Source organism: Drosophila innubila, assembly GCF_004354385.1.
Source record: "Drosophila innubila isolate TH190305 chromosome 2R unlocalized genomic scaffold, UK_Dinn_1.0 1_C_2R, whole genome shotgun sequence".
Lineage (NCBI taxonomy): Eukaryota > Metazoa > Arthropoda > Insecta > Diptera > Drosophilidae > Drosophila > Drosophila innubila.
In genome coordinates, this window is record NW_022995374.1 from 11,857,385 (window position 1) to 11,875,010 (window position 17,626).

Below are 17,626 nucleotides of genomic sequence, written 5' to 3' on the forward strand. Positions count from 1 at the left end.
TACATTACATTACATTACATTACATTACATTACATTACATTACAATTGCTCTATTTTATTTTTCATCGCGTAAAAGTATGCTATGTTTTATTTAGATACACATAATAAAAGGTGCATACTTTTAGTCATTCATTTTCAACTACATATTTTGTTCGTTTTTAATTTTTAATTCATTTTTTATTTTAAAAGAACTAATCGAAGTTATGGCATATTGAAAGATAGATTAGTCCGTTTTTTTATTTTTTATATCCAATTAAATGCTTCCTCCCCTCAAGAAATTGTATAAATTTGCAAGCCCTTGTAATTCAAATTTAAATTTAGATCAAAGACATAGGTTAATGACGTATAAGCGTTTAGCAAACACATTGGTTAAACCCACACACCCACACACACAGTCTGTGGACTTGAATAATGGTGTGAGAATTTAAAGGGGTTAAAACTGAGTTTCCAAGCTGCTGAGGGAATTTTCAGTTGAAGCTTTCAGAGTGAATGTGCACTGACCTTAAAATCCGTTAATAGACACGATTTGATATGATAATGAAAAGAAAGGGAAATTCGAAGGATGTGCGGTCAATTGATTATGTTATTGATTTCTGGATTTAAGATATATGTACATAAAGATGAATTATAAAAATTCATTATTAACATATATTATATTATAAATATATTTATAATAAAGCCACTAAAAAGATTACATACACATGTGTGTGTGTCTGTGTGAGTCAAGTGCAGTTTGAAATTGAAGTTGCCTAATAACTTAAAACCCAAAGCAGCTTTAATGGCCATAATTCGTCTTGGCCAACAGTGATGTTGACGATGGCAGCTAAACAGAAACAGAACCTTAAAGCCATAGTCAAAAGGAGTGCCAAGCAATTGGTTGTTGTTGTTGTTGTTGTTACAGTACTATTGACATTATTGATGGAAATTCTTTTGTGTATTACGAAAACAACAACAGTAAATGAAAAGAAAGTTGTGCTGTGCATATGGAACTTATGAATACCCTAGAAATTTACGAATTGCAATAGGTATAAAGAGGCAGGTAAAACTTTTGAATTACAAAATATCTATATTTGTATTCCAACTAGATACATTTTATTTTAGTTAAGAAATCAAATGTTATCGGCAGTGGCATTAAGATTTTCAAAATACCCAACTGTCGTATTTATAGAATAAGCGACTTGCCGGCTATTTACTCTTTTCTAGAGGCAGCAAATGAAAGCCCAACGTGTCTGCATACATACAGTGACGCACAGCTTATTTAATTCACTGCTCCTAAATATTAAAAATTATAAATAATATTATATTTGATTAGAAAAAAGAAGTAAATATTATTTAAACGCAGATTTAATAAATATTTTTTTTAAATTCATTTCTTTTTGATTATATAGCCTAGCTTAAAGTGTAGTGGGTCAAATAGGCTGTGAGCCACTGTACATATGTGGACAGGTGCATATGTGTGTTGTTGCAGTGTGCGTGTGTGTGCATTTGTGTTTGGATGTTTGCCTCCGTTTTCGTTTGCTGTCCGTCTGTTTCGAATGCAGCCCAGGCAGAAGAAGAAGAAGAAGAAGAAGTAGGAGAAGAAGAAGAGCGAGACGTAAAGTGCGTGCTGCAGCCAAACAGTTATGCAAATCATGAATAAAAGGCACCCGTTCTCTCTTGACTCTCCATCCCTCGTTGCCCCCACCTGCCACCTGCCACCTCCCTCTCACTCTCGCTTGCGTTCTCAGCCAGACAAAAGCGCCTCTAGTGCAGTACTGCTCACACTTTTGAATGTGTGCGACAGGCTAAAGCTTTTTGGTGTCCATGTGTGCGTGCGTGTGTGTGTATTTAGCGCCTAATACCCAAGTTTATGTCGCTTAATTATAGCCTTTAAGCAGCCGCTGTTTAACATGCTAATCGCTTTGAGAGCTCATGTCTCTCCCACTTTGCTTACTTCATCTCCTCCTGCTCTTACTTGCTCTCGCTCCCTCTCGCTCTGTCTCTCTCCTTCATATCAACTGGCGGCCTGTATCAAATGACCAACTTTAACTTTAAGACGACAGCCGCCAATCGAGGCTCTAATGAAGCACATGGGTTTTGGGTGGCTGTCTGGAAATTCTAGTAGCTTGGGAGCGGAAATCCGCAAATAGTTGCAAAACTTTTTGATGGCCTTTTAAGGAGACTACTTCAATTCCTACCAGTCAATATGAGTATGTACATACATATATTTTTTTATGTGATTTAACTATTTATGCAAATTACAGCCACACTGTGTAGATTCAATTATGGTCAGAATATGATAACTAATTTATGCTAACTAGGCATGGGCGTAACTGCGTTCCATTGTCAGATTTATAGTTTATATGTATGTAGTTTCGATAAGCTGCTTGTTTCTTTTTTTTTTTAGCCAAATTAGCGGCCACAGATCTGCTTTTAATGATGCCAAAATAGTTTTGAGCCCGGCCGATTAATTTGCCATAAAAGCCGAGCTTTAATTGGTTGCTTTTATTTTTGTTAGCCATCAACAATTTTGCGTCAGTTTAACTGCAATTAAATTATTATTAAATTTTTTTGAATTGAAAGGTATTTTCAAAGTTAGCGTAAAAATAATTTGTTCATTTTTCTATTAATCGAGCTTTTGACTTTCCTCCCGCCTCCGATAGCCCTATAGCTGTCTCAACAGCTATCCAATTTTAATATTCTTTTTGTCTTAAGTTTTGACCTTTAACCTTGAGATTTAAATTACGTTGCTGTAACTAAAAACATACAATTAAGGAATGTTGTATGGGTAAAAATGTTTAAATTTATTAAATTATATTTAGTTAACGGAAGTTCAGCAATTTGCGCTGACCATTAACCTCTAACATTGTAATAACATTATTGGCAACAGCGTCACAGCAGTCAGCTTTACGTCCGCCAGTACTGGACACTTGTTGAGCGCATTGAGTGAAATATATAATTTCAACTCAATATATTGAGCGTAAGCCGTTTTCTCTCTGAGCGCAAAATGTTAAGCTAACAAAGCACTGTTAAGTAACTATCAACAGTTGGTTGAAAGTGTCTAAATTTATGACTTTGAAATATTTACGAGCTATAGTAATAATTTATAACTTTTAAATTAAATTAAAAATATAATTATTAAAATTATTATTTTTATTGCACCTAATAATATTTATAAATCATTTAAATGTGTAAAGACGCATAGAGGATTTGAAGTCACAAAATTTTATTTATTAACAGTTCTTGTTTTGATTGAAGTGAAACAATCAAAGTTTCATTGAGTTGCTTAAGTTAATTTCGTCAATCTTCTTTTTTATGTTAACATAAAACTTTAAATATCCACAGTAACAGAGTTGGAGCTCCGACAATATCGAAGGCTCTCTCTCATGCTGTCTGCTCGCTTTTGCTCGCTCAATTCATTCCAGCAGCGAACGTCGAGCAAGTCGGTTGTGTCGTGCGCTTCGTTTTCGTTCTCTTTCTGCTTCGGCTTCAATTTCGTGTTTTGTTTGGCTTTTGTTTAGACAGTCTGCTTTGTACGGTACCAACGCCAAGCTCTAATTCAAAGACGTGCGCGCTCTTATGACTTGGCTTTATGTGAGCGCGTGTATGTGTATGTGTATGTGTTTATGTATGTTTGTGTGTACTTTTCAACAAGTGTTTTACAGAGTGCGAAACAAATAAAAGCAGCAGCAAGAAGCAACAAATAACAACAGCAACAACAACTTGCGCTCTTATCACCAATTACAACAATTACAATCACACAAGAATTTAAATAAATATAAATAACTTAATGTGCATATTCAGCATGTCAAGTTTTATAAATATTCTTCATTTTTTCTTGTTCTGATAAATTTTCAACTCATATCAACGTTTAATGATATCTGAGTTGCAGAACCAAAACAAACGCACATGTCAATGAATGTGAATGGATTAATGTGAAAATCAAATGTAAATTAATGTGGAATTCAAGTCATAATCGAGTGCAAATAACAACAATGCTCATGTGTGTGTAACATGATCAACAAGAATGCAATGAAAAACACCTTTTTGAAGGGAGGAAATCTGTCCTCCAATTCAAAAACTAAGGCTGAACTTTGATTGATTTGGAATTGCGTGTCTTGTGAACGCCCTAAAGTCAAGGTTTCAGGCGGTTTCCGTTTTCAAACTTGACCTCCATTTGGTCATTTCGGACTGGCTGTTGAGTATGCAGTTAACAATATTGCTGAATGAGTTGAAAATATAATTATTTCTAAGCTTTACTTAATGTAAAACTCTCTTCTTAAGCAACTTAAATAATAATAATAATAGTAAAAATAAAAAAATCTAATGTATTTGCTTTGCTTCTAAACGGTTTTTCATGTTTTCTTCGCTTTATATTTATGACAAGCCAGTTTAATGATTAGCAAAAGCTTTTTCCTCTTTTATTCCATAACAACGATTTTAAAAATAATTGCTTAAGTGTTCTTTTTATATGCAAACTCGATAGTCTTTAATACTATCGATTAATGTCTATGCCTAATCGAAGCTATTTAAAATTTCAGCAATGCTAATAACAAAAAAACAATAAAAACATTATAAAGATATCTGACCCATAAAACTAACGACTACATAAAACGTGGTGCAAACAAAACATCAACAACAAAAAATTAAAAAAAAAAAGATTTGGCAACTGCAAAAGCAACTAACGAATACGAATTTTCACAACAACTTGAAGTTTGTAACGGATTTTCAAGACACTTTGCACAAGTGATTATTGCAAAGTTTTCGCTTTGTTAGAGATTTTGGAAACGAGGTTCCATTCTATGTGCTATTTGGAAAAAGGTGAGTTCTCTTGAAAATTACTCAACTACTTTTTTAGACCGTACGTGAATAGAATTATCTTTAGATTTAACCACGAAGACATTTACTGGAGAAAACTATGTTAGTGCTTCCACTTAAGGCTATCAAAGACCCTTTTATGAATCAGTGTCATTGTTTATTTATACTTTACTTTACAAAAATCACTCGAGCGTGATATTGCAGTGCACATAGATGATTCAGTCTGACTGTACTGTTTTATATATCCTGATCAAATTTGGTGCACTATTTCATATATCTGTCATAGGAACGCTCGGACCGAAATTAAGGTTTAAACCATTATCAAATTTGGTTAATATTTGACTGCTATATCATGAAGCTACTATTCGAATGAGCGGTCTAAATTTGAATTTTTATTAGTAAATCATTTCGATTTCAAGGCATTTAAACTTAGTAAATTATTTAAAATTTGTTCTCTGCAAGGATATTAAATCTTTGGCGTGTCTTTCTTGTTTTTAATTTGCTTAAATTCTTGTAGAAGCTCAAGCTAAATTGTCACTTGCAGCTGTTGCAGCCTGCTGTCAATCTATAGGCCAAAAACCACAACAATTGAAACTGAATTCGAAATTGATTTCAAGTTTGTTTGGGTTGAACAACCCAAAAAGCAACCGCAACCATAACCACAACTGAAAGCGAGTGGTAAAATGAAAAAAGTTGATGTATGTACATTGTACATATACAGTGGTTTAAAACTTATTTGACAAAATTAATTCTGTTTGGTTTTTAATGATAATTTAAACAAAATTTGTATAAATTAAAAAATAAAAGCATTTTGCTCTAGTTTAAACATAAGTCTCCAAATCAGCTTTTTAATATAAATTATATCTTTTACATTTAAAATTTGAAATATGTAAGAGTAGTGGGTCTTATAATCTGATACCCACTGTAGACTCGGTCTATAGACCGCAGCTATTGCCAATGTGGATGCCGTTGTCGGAGCCGTTTGCCGGTGCCAGGCACGTGAACTTCACAATCTCTATGCCGAGATCTAATGTCATTAAATTCGCACAAGGTTAAACATGAGCTACCGACAAAAACTTTTCATTTCATGTGGGTTTTACACCTGTCTCTGGGTCTAAGTCTGAGAATGACTATAGACGTGAAGTGTTGCCTTAACTGTCAGAGACTTGGAATCATTAGAATTGTAAAATTATACACAAGATCAGAAAGAAGAAGGAAGAAAGTCGTTTTCAAATAATGGTTTTCATTTGCAACAAAAAGTGCTCACTTTTCTGTTTGTTCATTAGTGTCTGGGGCACCATCCAGTTGCTATTGATGGGCGTGTTCTTTTCAACACACTCCCTTGCCTTTATCCCATATATACCAGTTAAGGATAGCTACGATAGTTTGGATGAATTTCGTGAGGATGCCGATGTCGCCTTCAATGAAGTTGCTTATCGCTGCTATGCGAGTGCCGTTCTCTATGGATTATTTGCGATTCTCTCTCTGATCTGTATACGTTTGAAGAAGATACAGATGATAAATAGACAAAATCGAGCTATACGTTTCCAGTCTGCAGTCTAAAATATTCTTGATTATATATTATATTAAGCCTAATGCATGAATATATATAACTTAAAAATAACAAAAAAGGATTACTTTCATTTTTTTTAATTCAAACAATTAAAAAAGTATAACATATTTATTGTTTTAAAAAAGTCTGCATTTTCGCTATTTTAAAATATTTGATACTTATGAATTTTCATCAAAGGTCATGATTAATACGAACTTATTTCATAAAAATTTCATATTCATAATCTTCATTTATGATTTTTGTATATTTTTTTTTAATCAGAATAAAAATCTTTTACAATTTATGGCTTAAATAGAACCCAAAGAAATCACCCAAAGCAGAAAAACTATTGATTATAATTTAATATTTTTTAATTATTTCTTGATTACTTTTTTTAATGCAAAATGAATAAAAAAGATACTTGAGCAATTATTTTCAATCCAATTTTTTATTTTGACTAGTATGATTCCTTTTGAACATTTTTTTATTATTTATAAGCAGTTTTTTTTTTGTTGCTGTCGCTAATTATGTTTAGGTGCAGTAATGTGGAATTTGTAAATAGAATCTGTTAGACGTTAAGTAAATGGCCGCTAATCGGGGCATAGGCGTATATGCATATATGGACTTACTTGTATTTTCTAGACCTCCTAAGGCAATGTTTCGGCACTCATAATTCTGATCAAGTTATTTTCACCTACCCACACCCACATACACAGACACAGACTTATTCACACCCACATGAAGATACAAATGCAACTGGGAACAAGTTTGTTGACCGCATTCTCCATGTTGTTGTTGTTGTAGTTGTGGACTGCAACTGACGTGATTAGCTTCTCTTTTAGCTTCTTTATCTACTTTAACTACTACGAACTACTTTTTGTTATTGTTGTGCTGTCTGTCCAGCTTTTATTATGCATTCGTCTCAACGCAACAATTTTGACAAGTTTGTTGTTGTTGTTGCTGTGTTTGTTGTGTTTGTTGTTGTTGTTGTTGCCCCCAGCGCACGTGACACCTTTGTAGATTTGTTCTTTTTAGGCGTCATAAATTTCCATAAAATTTTTGATGTGCTCTAACATGCTAATGTGCTGTGACTCTTCTTCTTGCCAACATCTTTCCCTCTCCCTCTCTTTCTCGTTCTCTTTCTTTGCTCTGGTATCTGTCTACAGAGATAAGACCCGCTTCTTCTTCTTCTTGCTGAGGTACGTACATGTTAACCGTTGTGTAAATTATTGTACACGATTTTCTAGTTGTTGTTTGTTTCTTATCACACCAAATGGATGCTTTTTTACATGCCTTAAATTTAAGTTAAATCTACAAGAAGTTATCTGTGTTATTTGTTTTCAAAGAAGTTGCTTTATTGGAATTGTGCTTCGAGTGGTTAAATGTGGATGAACAGTGCAACACACACAAAGGTACAGTTATGGCCAACACATAGCTGTAATTTTCGGGATAATCCTAGCAACTGAAGTAAAAAAAAACTTTTATAAAATGTTTTCTATCTTCAAAAATTATTGTACTGAAAATTAGAGATAAAATGTCTTTACTTTAGAAGTAAATATTGAACCCTGAGTTAAAGATATAATATTAAATATGTCTAGATTGTTATGGATCTTTTTAGAAAAAGTTTTTTATTTCGGAACATAAATGTGACATTTTATATGCCCTAGGAGAATTTCGTATTTTAAGGTTAAATGGGTATGTTTTTTCTGAATACTATGCTTAAGCTACTTTTATTTATCCTTCAAAATAAGGCACAAATATTGTTTAATATCATATTATATTGTTGAGAAACCTTAACTTGAATTTCTTAAAATAATCAAAGTGAAATCACAACGTTTCTACTGGTCGGCAAATTATATATAACTTTCATATATAGAGAGTAAACCTAAGAATTGCAAAGTCTCGCAGCACTTTAAACAGGATGACTCAATGTACAACATTTTTAGATTGACAATAGAATAGAAAGTTAGGAGTTGAGTAGAAATCAAAGCAGCTCTTGGGAAATCTTTTGTTGTCACATTGGAGAATTATATTTTTATCAGTCACACTTTTAACGATAAGTTATCAAATTCAACGCTCACCAAAAAGAGATAAAAGATGTCCAGACTTTTGATGGCCACACCAACGGCTAGTAAGTATAGTAATTTCAACTGACCTTTGACCTTTAACCTATGACCTCTGACTGTTGATTGTAGTACGCAACAATCGATTGAATAGTTGCATCTACATAACGCGACAATTGGCAGCAAAGACACCGAGTAAGCCAACATCGCCACCCAAATGCACCATGACGGAGCCACCGAAGTTGAAGCATGGATACTTCCCCAGTGGAGGAACTCACGCCGTCTTCAGTGATCTGCCCAAGCCGGAGGGTGATTTTATGACTGCCTGGCATGCCAAGAATTCAAAGTACAATATGGTTTTAATCAGTGGCATCTTGGCCCTCGTTGGCACCATTGCCTTGAGTATTAGCTCGGGATTACCGTCTTTGAATGCCACCGTGCCCGACTATCCGTATACCGAGGATGAGATGGAGGAGTTTGCTCGAGAGGAAGAGCGTCGCCAGGCGGAGAAGGAGGAGCGGGAGCAGCGCAAGATGGACATACTTGAGGCCAAGGAATTGAAGGTGCGACGTCGCAAGGCCAAGGAAGCCATGGCCCGTGAGGTGGAGCTCATGCAGAAGGACATCGATGAGGGCGTCTCCGATCAGGAGATGTCCGAGTTGGTTAGACTGACACAGGAGCGCGAGGAATTCGAGAGCTGGGAAAAGGAGGAAATCAAGCGTATCGATGAGAAGGAAAAGGAACGCAACAAGCTCAAACAGGAGAGGGAAAAGATGCAGAAAGAGAATCAGGCACAGCGCGACAAGGAGCGAAAGCAGCGCGAGAAGGCCTAAATGATGGCCCAAAGAAGTCCACAACTAAACGTATCTACAACACGAATTCCAAACCAAATTAGCTTACGCTTTTGCTACCAACAATTTTACACTCAGTTTGGCTTAAACATTAAGCTTTTTGCACCACCAACAGCAACAACAACAATACTAGCTAAAAACAGCTCAACATCAAACAACAACAACATTTACAGTCTCATTCACAACAACATCCACAACAAAAATAATAATTTGAATAATAGTTATTTCAAAAAATGATTTGCACTGTTTCAAGTTTTCAACAAATAAATATATAAATGTTTGCTGTTGGTAAAATCTGTCAGAATTCTTATACCCTGTTTTTTTAAAGGGGATAGCTTAGTTTCGATATACTAAGGGTCCCCCTTTGGAATTTTAAAAATTGCAAATTTTTTATCTTTATTAGATTTAATGATAAGAAAATTTGTCTTAAATATTTTTTTTTTATATATAAGGAATAAATACTTTTCTTTTCAATGTTTCAAAGTCAAGCTGAAATAATTTTATGGATAAATAAATATAAAAATGTAGTCAGTATATTATTAATTTCAATCGCGGAATGCGCCTGATTTATTTAATTTCCGAATAACAGAATGATGCTTAACATATCTTCTATTTATTTACAGAGTATGTTAAAATCGCTAATAGAGTATGTTATGTTATTTACAGTGTATGTTATATATTTATATCGAGTTAACAGCGAGATGTAAATAAGCGATAATTATATTTAATCGATATCTAAATGAATATTCCTGCTACAACAACTTTATAACATTTTCCGTTTCAAGAAGTTTTGATGCAAAGAGATGGTCTAGTTGAAGATTGAATGCATACAAAATAGTATGCAGATAGATATATATTTACATATGTGGACTAAGTAGACAGATCTAGATCTGTTCGTCCGCTTCATTTTGACCCAAATGCAACAAGTGGTCAATGGCTGTGACGGGCTAATATGGATATGTGTATAGATAGATTTGACGATGGTTATGGATATATGTACAGTGTACACGTATGTAACAACGGCTTCGTCTATGGCATTAGTTGCCGTGCCAGTTGGCTACAAAGGAAATGGCTCATTGCATGTAATCAGCGCACATTGCAAACTGAATTGCAATTGTAGAAGTAAATTGTATCTCATAGATAACGCAGCACGATATTCAATTGGTAGCTCAAACGCACTCACTGTTCATAAACAACGGACACTTGTTGTTTAGCTAATAAAATAATGTTCATTCTTTTGGCACTCGATTCGAATTCTATGCCAACGATCTACCTCCCCTTTTTACTTCTCCCCTCGCATTGCGTATCTGTATCTGTATCTGTATCTTTTGCGCTAAGTGTGCTGGATGTGCGCACATAATGAATCACAATCGTCGTCAGTTAAGCTCGGCTTATCATTAATCAAATTAGTTGCAGTCCCAGCAGCCGAACAACAACAACAACAACGACAACAAAACACTTGCCGCACAGTGGGGTGCTCATCATCATTAATGCTTGAAAATACAAAATGCAATCTCATTGTTTTTGGTTGTCAAACTAAATGGAGCATTAAAAGCGCTTTGCATTTGAATTAAAGCATAACGCGATATGACTATTATCTTTTGTTTATAAATTATTAGATTTTATTTTGAATAAAACCAAATATTTAAGAATTGAAGTGCTTAAAAAATTTTTAATTTTTAATATTTTAGGTTTTGAAAATAAAGAACCAGGGAATAACACAGGAACCGATACCGGAATATCATTTTGATTATGATTTGGCCTCTGAATTGATTCTGCATTTAAATTTGTATCATCTAGAAAATTTTATATTTTTTCAATACTAAGCCATCTTACATCAAATTTTCCATACTTACACCTTGACATTTTTTTAAAAACTTTGATCTCCCATAGCTTCATCAAAAACTAACCGATTTTCAAGCGGAATGTCATTTTGATCATGATTTGGCCTCTAAATTGATTCTGCATTTAAATTTTTATCATCTAGAAAATTTGATATTTTTTCAATACTAAGCCATCTATTATCCAATTTTCCATACATACCTTGAAATTTTTTTTGAAAGCTTTGATTTCTCATAACTTCATCAAAATTAACCGATTTTCAAGCGGAATGTCATTTTGATCATGATTTGGCCTCTAAATTGATTCTGCATTTAAATTTTTATCATCTAGAAAATTTGATATTTTTTCAATACTAAGCCATTTATCATCCAATTTTCCATACATACCCCTTGACACTTTTTTCGAAAACTTTGATCTCTCATAACTTCATCAAAAATTAACCGATTTTCAAGCGGAATGTCATTTTGATCATGATTTGGCATCTAAATTGATTATGCATTTAAATTTTTATCATCTAGAAAATTTGATATTTTTTCAATACTAAGCCATCTATTATCCAATTTTCCATACATACCCTTGAAATTTTTTTTTGAAAGCTTTGATTTCTCATAACTTCATCAAAATTAACCGATTTTCAAGCGGAATGTCATTTTGATCATGATTTGGCCTCTAAATTGATTCTGCATTTAAATTTTATCATCTAGAAAATTTGATATTTTTCAATACTAAGCCATTTATCATCCAATTTTCCATACATACCCCTTGACACTTTTTTCGAAAACTTTGATCTCTCATATCTTCATCAAAAATTAACCGATTTTCAAGCGGAATGTCATTTTGATCATGATTTGGCCTCTTAATTGATTCTGCATTTAAATTTTTATCATCTAGAAAATTTGATATTTTTTCAATACTAAGCCATTTATCATCCAATTTTCCATACATACCCCTTGACACTTTTTTCGAAAACTTTGATCTCTCATAACTTCATCAAAAATAAACCGATTTTCAAGCGGAATGTCATTTTGAACATGATTTGGCCTCTAAATTGATTCTGCATTTAAATTTGTATCATCTAGAAAATTTGATATTTTTTCAATACTAAGCCATTTATTATCCAATTTTCCATACATACCCCTTGACACTTTTTTCGAAAACTTTGATCTCTCATATCTTCATCAAAAATTAACCGATTTTCAAGCGGAATGTCATTTTGATCATGATTTGGCATCTTAATTGATTATGCATTAAAATTTTTATCATGATATTATTTCAATACTAAGCCATCTATCATCCAATTTTCCATACATACCCCTTGACACTTTTTTCGAAAACTTTGATCTCTCATAACTTCATCAAAAATTAACCGATTTTCAAGCGGAATGTCATTTTGATCATGATTTGGCATCTAAATTGATTATGCATTTAAATTTTTATCATCTAGAAAATTTGATATTTTTTCAATACTAAGCCATCTATTATCCAATTTTCCATACATACCCCTTGAAATTTTTTTTGAAAGCTTTGATTTCTCATAACTTCATCAAAAATTAACCGATTTTCAAGCGGAATGTCATTTTGATCATGATTTGGCCTCTAAATTGATTCTGCATTTAAATTTTTATCATCTAGAAAATTTGATATTTTTTCAATACTAAGCCATTTATCATCCAATTTTCCATACATACCCCTTGACACTTTTTTCGAAAACTTTGATCTCTCATAACTTCATCAAAAATTAACCGATTTTCAAGCGGAATGTCATTTTGATCATGAAATGGCCTCTAAATTGATTCTGCATTTGAATTTTTATGATCTAGAAAATTTGATTTTTCTTCGACCCTAAGCCATCTATCATCAAATTTTCCTCACGCTTAAAGCATTTGTTTTGCTCTAGGTCTAGTTGTAACCACTGTGCGTTGCAGCCCACATTTTGTGGCAGCTGAATGTTGAAACAAGCTTGGGCTATGGCCATTTATCATATGCATTCTCAATGCGGCATTTCTAGCTGCAAGATGTGCGCTGCATTTAATACTGTCACACTGACACACGGTCACACTGTCGCTCGACTGTCGGCTTTCGGTGTTTGCTCCTCTGGCTTTAATAATGCATTTATGCTGCAATTTGTTTGAATTAACGCGACTCTTTGTCGCATTATTTGGGGCGTGTATCTGTATCTGTATCTTAAAATGTATCTATAGCTGTAGCTGTAGTTGCATCTCTTTATGTATTGTATCTATAGCTAGTGCATTATGCAAGCTGGTTTAAAGTAAAAGTAGCTGCCCAAGCCAGTTGCAACACCCATTGAATTGCTTCCGGGTAAAGGTCGCTTTGTGCCTAGCCCAAAAAAAAATGGATAGACAGCAAAAGATTTTCTCTTTTTTTTCACTCGCCGAGTTTATCTTTTCGTCTTACCGTCATAAACGTATTATCAGCTCTTATCTCGACTTGTGCATGTAAATATTTGCAAGCGGTAGTTGATAAAATCGTATGCTGATTCCACACTGTCTGCCACTTGTCATCTGCCACCTGCCACCTGTTACATCGTTTGACCGGAAAAAATTATAATCGTCGTCATTGTTGTCGGACTGCATTTCATTTTCAATGGGTTGCTTCTGTTGTGGAAACTGTTACCGTTTGTTTGTTTATGGTTGATGCTGTGGCACATTCCATAGCTGCTCTGCAGATGTACACGCGAATACCCTACACTTGGGCATGTTCATTTGCTGAGTTGCTTTGATACTTTTAATTAAATTCTTTACCTTTACTATATTTATAAATTCTTTAAAATAATTTTGAAATTTTTAATGGTAAATTTTAAGCGGATACCCTACACTAAGCCATACTCTTTTGCTAAAATCTAGAATTAAGTTCTCTTCACTCTATTTATTTATTTAGTTTTGCCATTTCGTTGTTTATTTATTTACTCTATTTATTTATTGAATTTTTTCTTTTCCGTTGTATATTTTATCTGCATTTCCTTAGTTGTTTTGACACCTTAATCTTAAATTGATTCTCTGCACTTTACATTGCATTCTTTATTAAATCTGCCTGAGTTCTGTCACTACACTACACCCTACACTACCAGTATGCTTATTTGTAGAGTGAGTTTGACACTTTAATCCAAAATGCGCTTGCCTTCATTTCCATTCACTTTATTGCATTCATTTCTTGCTTCCTTCGAATTCTTTTCATAAATATTTCTGCAGTTGCTGCACAAGTTGATTGACCTTTTGATTGCAATGCTACAATTCTTCGCAGACATTCTTCTGTCCAAGTGCTCGCCTAACTCATAGTTGGACAGACAACTTGGCGTATGTGAAGTATTATTATTATCTACAGTGCTGTGTAGACTTTCGCCTCACAGTTTGTGGTGTTGTCAATAATTTCAACTCTCACTTAAAAGGTGATTAAAGAAGCGCTGTTAAATGGCCGAAAAATGTACGCTAATTATGCAAATTGGGCAACAACAACAATAGTTAATATGCCGCAAATAATTTCGAGACTCGGGGCAGTCTCTCAGTCTCTCAGTCTGACTGTCTGACTGTCTGCCGGAGGAGCGTGCCACGTTCTCTATTGATATTGAGGTCTTGCCACAGTTAGGCAGCGCAGTTAAACGATCCACAATTCTAACGCTTTTGTATCTGCCAGATACTCGCAGCAGTGGGTCAATTCTCTGCTTCTCTTTCCACTCTCTACTCTCGCTGGCAATCAATTTGCTACCAGCCATTGAGCATTGCGGCTTTGTGGCATGTTCTAGCTTCGATTTGGTGTGCAACTCACGTAGCCTCAAACTCTGAGTCAGCCTCATATTGAAGTCATAATAATACACATTTCTCTAGTTACTTTCTGCGCTTTCTCGTGCCTCTTCTGCGTCTTCTTCTACTTGTCAGTTTTGCAGTTGGCTTTTTAATTAATTTTTAATACACTTGCCCACATTTCATTCACTTGTGGGCTGCCTTTTGGCCAGTTTTGATGTCTGTCAGCTGCTGTTGCACAAAAGCAACGCATTCATTATAAATTTTGTGATCTTTTTATACCCAGTACATGTAGAGTGAAAGGGTATCTTTTATTTCATTTCTTTAATTTCTTATTACTATAAGAGCTAGAGGCTCTAAACGGATATAAAATATTTTTAACATTATTTTAACGGTCTCTTCGAAACAGGAAGTTGAAAAAAAAGCGTACAATAAATATTTATTCATGCTTAAATTAAGTAACGCGTATCTCAAAGTCGACCAATTGAATTTTGCGTTCTTATTTGTTTTTTGGCAATCTTGCGGGAGGCCCGTTGAACTGCCTGTCTGATTTTAAGCCGACCACGCCCCTCACTCGTTGTATATGTGATCGCAGTGGCAATGGCCTTTAAATCCCCAGCTTGGGTTCTGCATGAAATTTGCCCACAGTGCGGCACAGTGGCAGTTCCATGTCATTTGCATATTAAAAACAAATTCTCATTTATAATCAAATTACAGTGAAATAAATAAATAGAGTAATAATATGCACCATTATATATTTATTGTATTATCAATTTATTATTAAAATTAATAACTTTTATAAAAGGGTTGGTTCAAATTGTTTCTTAAGTAACTGTCTATTTCATTATTGTTTGGTAATAAAATCAGACAAAATTCATGAATATATTTTCATAAACTGCCACTGTGTGTGCTATAAAGAAATTATATGATAAAAACTTGATTCAATCTTTAGTTAATTTTGTTATTTTCAATATAATTAATTGGAATTTTGCTGCATTTTACCCACTGTGCGCAGCTGCCATCAGCTTAGTTATAAATTAAATTATTTTGCACAGCCAGTTAGCTTGTAAATAAGAACACATATGTATATGTAACATACACGTACGTGAGTCCATGTACACGTATGTATGTATAATACAAGTAAGTTATATAAATTGTTATGCTGACCATATTGTTGGCCAGGGGGCGTAAGCGATATGTCTTTGGTTAATTTTTTGGGGCCTCTTAAGTCAGAGTACCGCTAAGGCCGCCTCAAATGCCAGCCCACAAGTCCTGGTCGAGAGTCGAGAGTCGAGAGTCGAAGCTCTGGCCACATGCCAAACCCGAATCTTTGGGCCATATATCAGCAGAAGGAATGCAGACCACTTTCGGTGGGGGGCTGGTAATAAAGTAATTAAAGTCATGACACTGGATGATTTTTTATGGCCAAAGATTAATTGAGTTTGACTGAACCAACAATGGCAGTGGAACAGGGAGGAATTAGGGAGGGGGTATCAGTATCATTAAACTGCCCACAACAATTTGCATTTAATTAGCTTTTCTCATGAACATCATCAATTTTCACTCAATTTCATTTACTTGGCAATTGCAACACGAATTTTTATTTCATTTTTCACAGCGAAAGCTTTCAATTGAATAAGTTGTTAGTTTTATTTGTTTATTGTTTTCATTACTGTATCTGTATCTGTTTTTTTTTCTTTTTGTTTAAGTATGCAATTGTTATTGCCAACTTGTTAAATGTTTTACTTTCGCTCTCGTTTTAATTGCTGCCTGCACAAAATAATGATTACGTTAATGATTACTATAATGATAATGATGCCGATGATGCCACGTTAATGTGACCACTAAAAAGCGTGTGAATTTTGTTACAAAATTAAACAAACTCTGAAGATACATTTGCATTTGCCATGGCCTTCAGTTTGAATTGGCCAAAACTAAATGCATGACTCTCGTTTTACAGGTCGGTCAAGTTCATTTCTCATTTATTCTGGCATTTGGAATAATTTGGATATATTTTTTTAATTTCACTTGCTCTTTTTACCTAAATTCAGCTTAAATTTAACCAGTTGTTGCCCCAATTTTGAATTTGCAACAAGTTACTTGGCTGCATGCTCCAGAAATTGCTCTCGAATTTAATTATAATGCTGGCCATTTGCTGTCCCCTTTGGGCCAATTCGGCCAATTGCAACTGTCAGCGTTAACGAAGAAGTTGAAAACATTTTTTGCAATCATTTAAACAAAAAATTAAAGAAAAAAAGAAAACAAAATGGAATTGTTTAATTTTAATGTGCGGTAAAAGTCGCTTCGGTTTGCTCAGTTAGTCGCTTATTTTATTTACTGTGAAAATTGGGTCAGCAGAATGATGACAGGGAAATGTGTTAATGCTAGTGAGTGGCGTAATTAACAAGAAATTTTTCTGTTTACGTTTTAAATGCAGACCGCATGCCAAAAACAAATGCCTGAGACGGTTATACGACAATTTCTGAGGACTGCAAAGTGGACAGGAAATTGCGTGAATGTTTTAGGCCTCACGTATTTGGCATCGCATTGCGATGGCTATAACTATTGATAATGATAATGATAAAGCCCAAGCACATAGCTGAAAATGTTATTTCTAGCATTTCAGTGGAAAAATTGTAATTAGTCAATTTGTTTTGAAAACATTACGGATAAACAAATATATGTACTTGCTTGATAAGATATAACTCTTTAATTAATTTTAAATAGTTTGTTGTAATTCAAAAAAATAGTAAACAAAAATAA

The 17,626-nt window shown here is 34.0% G+C and overlaps 3 protein-coding genes across 5 annotated transcripts in view; all 3 read left to right on the forward strand.

Moving 5' to 3' along the window:
* Positions 1-3,402: 3,402 nt before the first annotated feature.
* Positions 3,403-17,626, forward strand: part of LOC117782957 — a 51,278-nt gene continuing 37,054 nt past the window's right edge. Inside the window, exons 1-2 of one of the 3 annotated variants that reach the window (XM_034620076.1) lie at positions 3,403-3,595; positions 4,521-4,800. The gene's annotated coding sequence lies outside the window, so the exon portion shown is untranslated. Of the gene's footprint in view, positions 3,596-3,618; positions 3,928-4,520; positions 4,801-17,626 lie in introns of those variants that run through there. The other 2 variants (XM_034620077.1, XM_034620078.1) reach the window with 2 other exon arrangements.
* LOC117782962 (ribonuclease kappa) lies at positions 5,768-6,421 on the forward strand. Its single transcript, XM_034620083.1, has one exon. The coding sequence runs from the start codon at positions 6,034-6,036 to the stop codon at positions 6,358-6,360; it is 327 nt and encodes a 108-aa protein (XP_034475974.1). The 5' UTR covers positions 5,768-6,033; the 3' UTR covers positions 6,361-6,421.
* On the forward strand, positions 8,335-9,443 carry LOC117782961 (histone-lysine N-methyltransferase, H3 lysine-79 specific). The gene is made up of 2 exons (XM_034620081.1): positions 8,335-8,480; positions 8,545-9,443. The coding sequence occupies exons 1-2, from the start codon at positions 8,447-8,449 to the stop codon at positions 9,243-9,245; spliced, it is 735 nt and encodes a 244-aa protein (XP_034475972.1). The 5' UTR covers positions 8,335-8,446; the 3' UTR covers positions 9,246-9,443.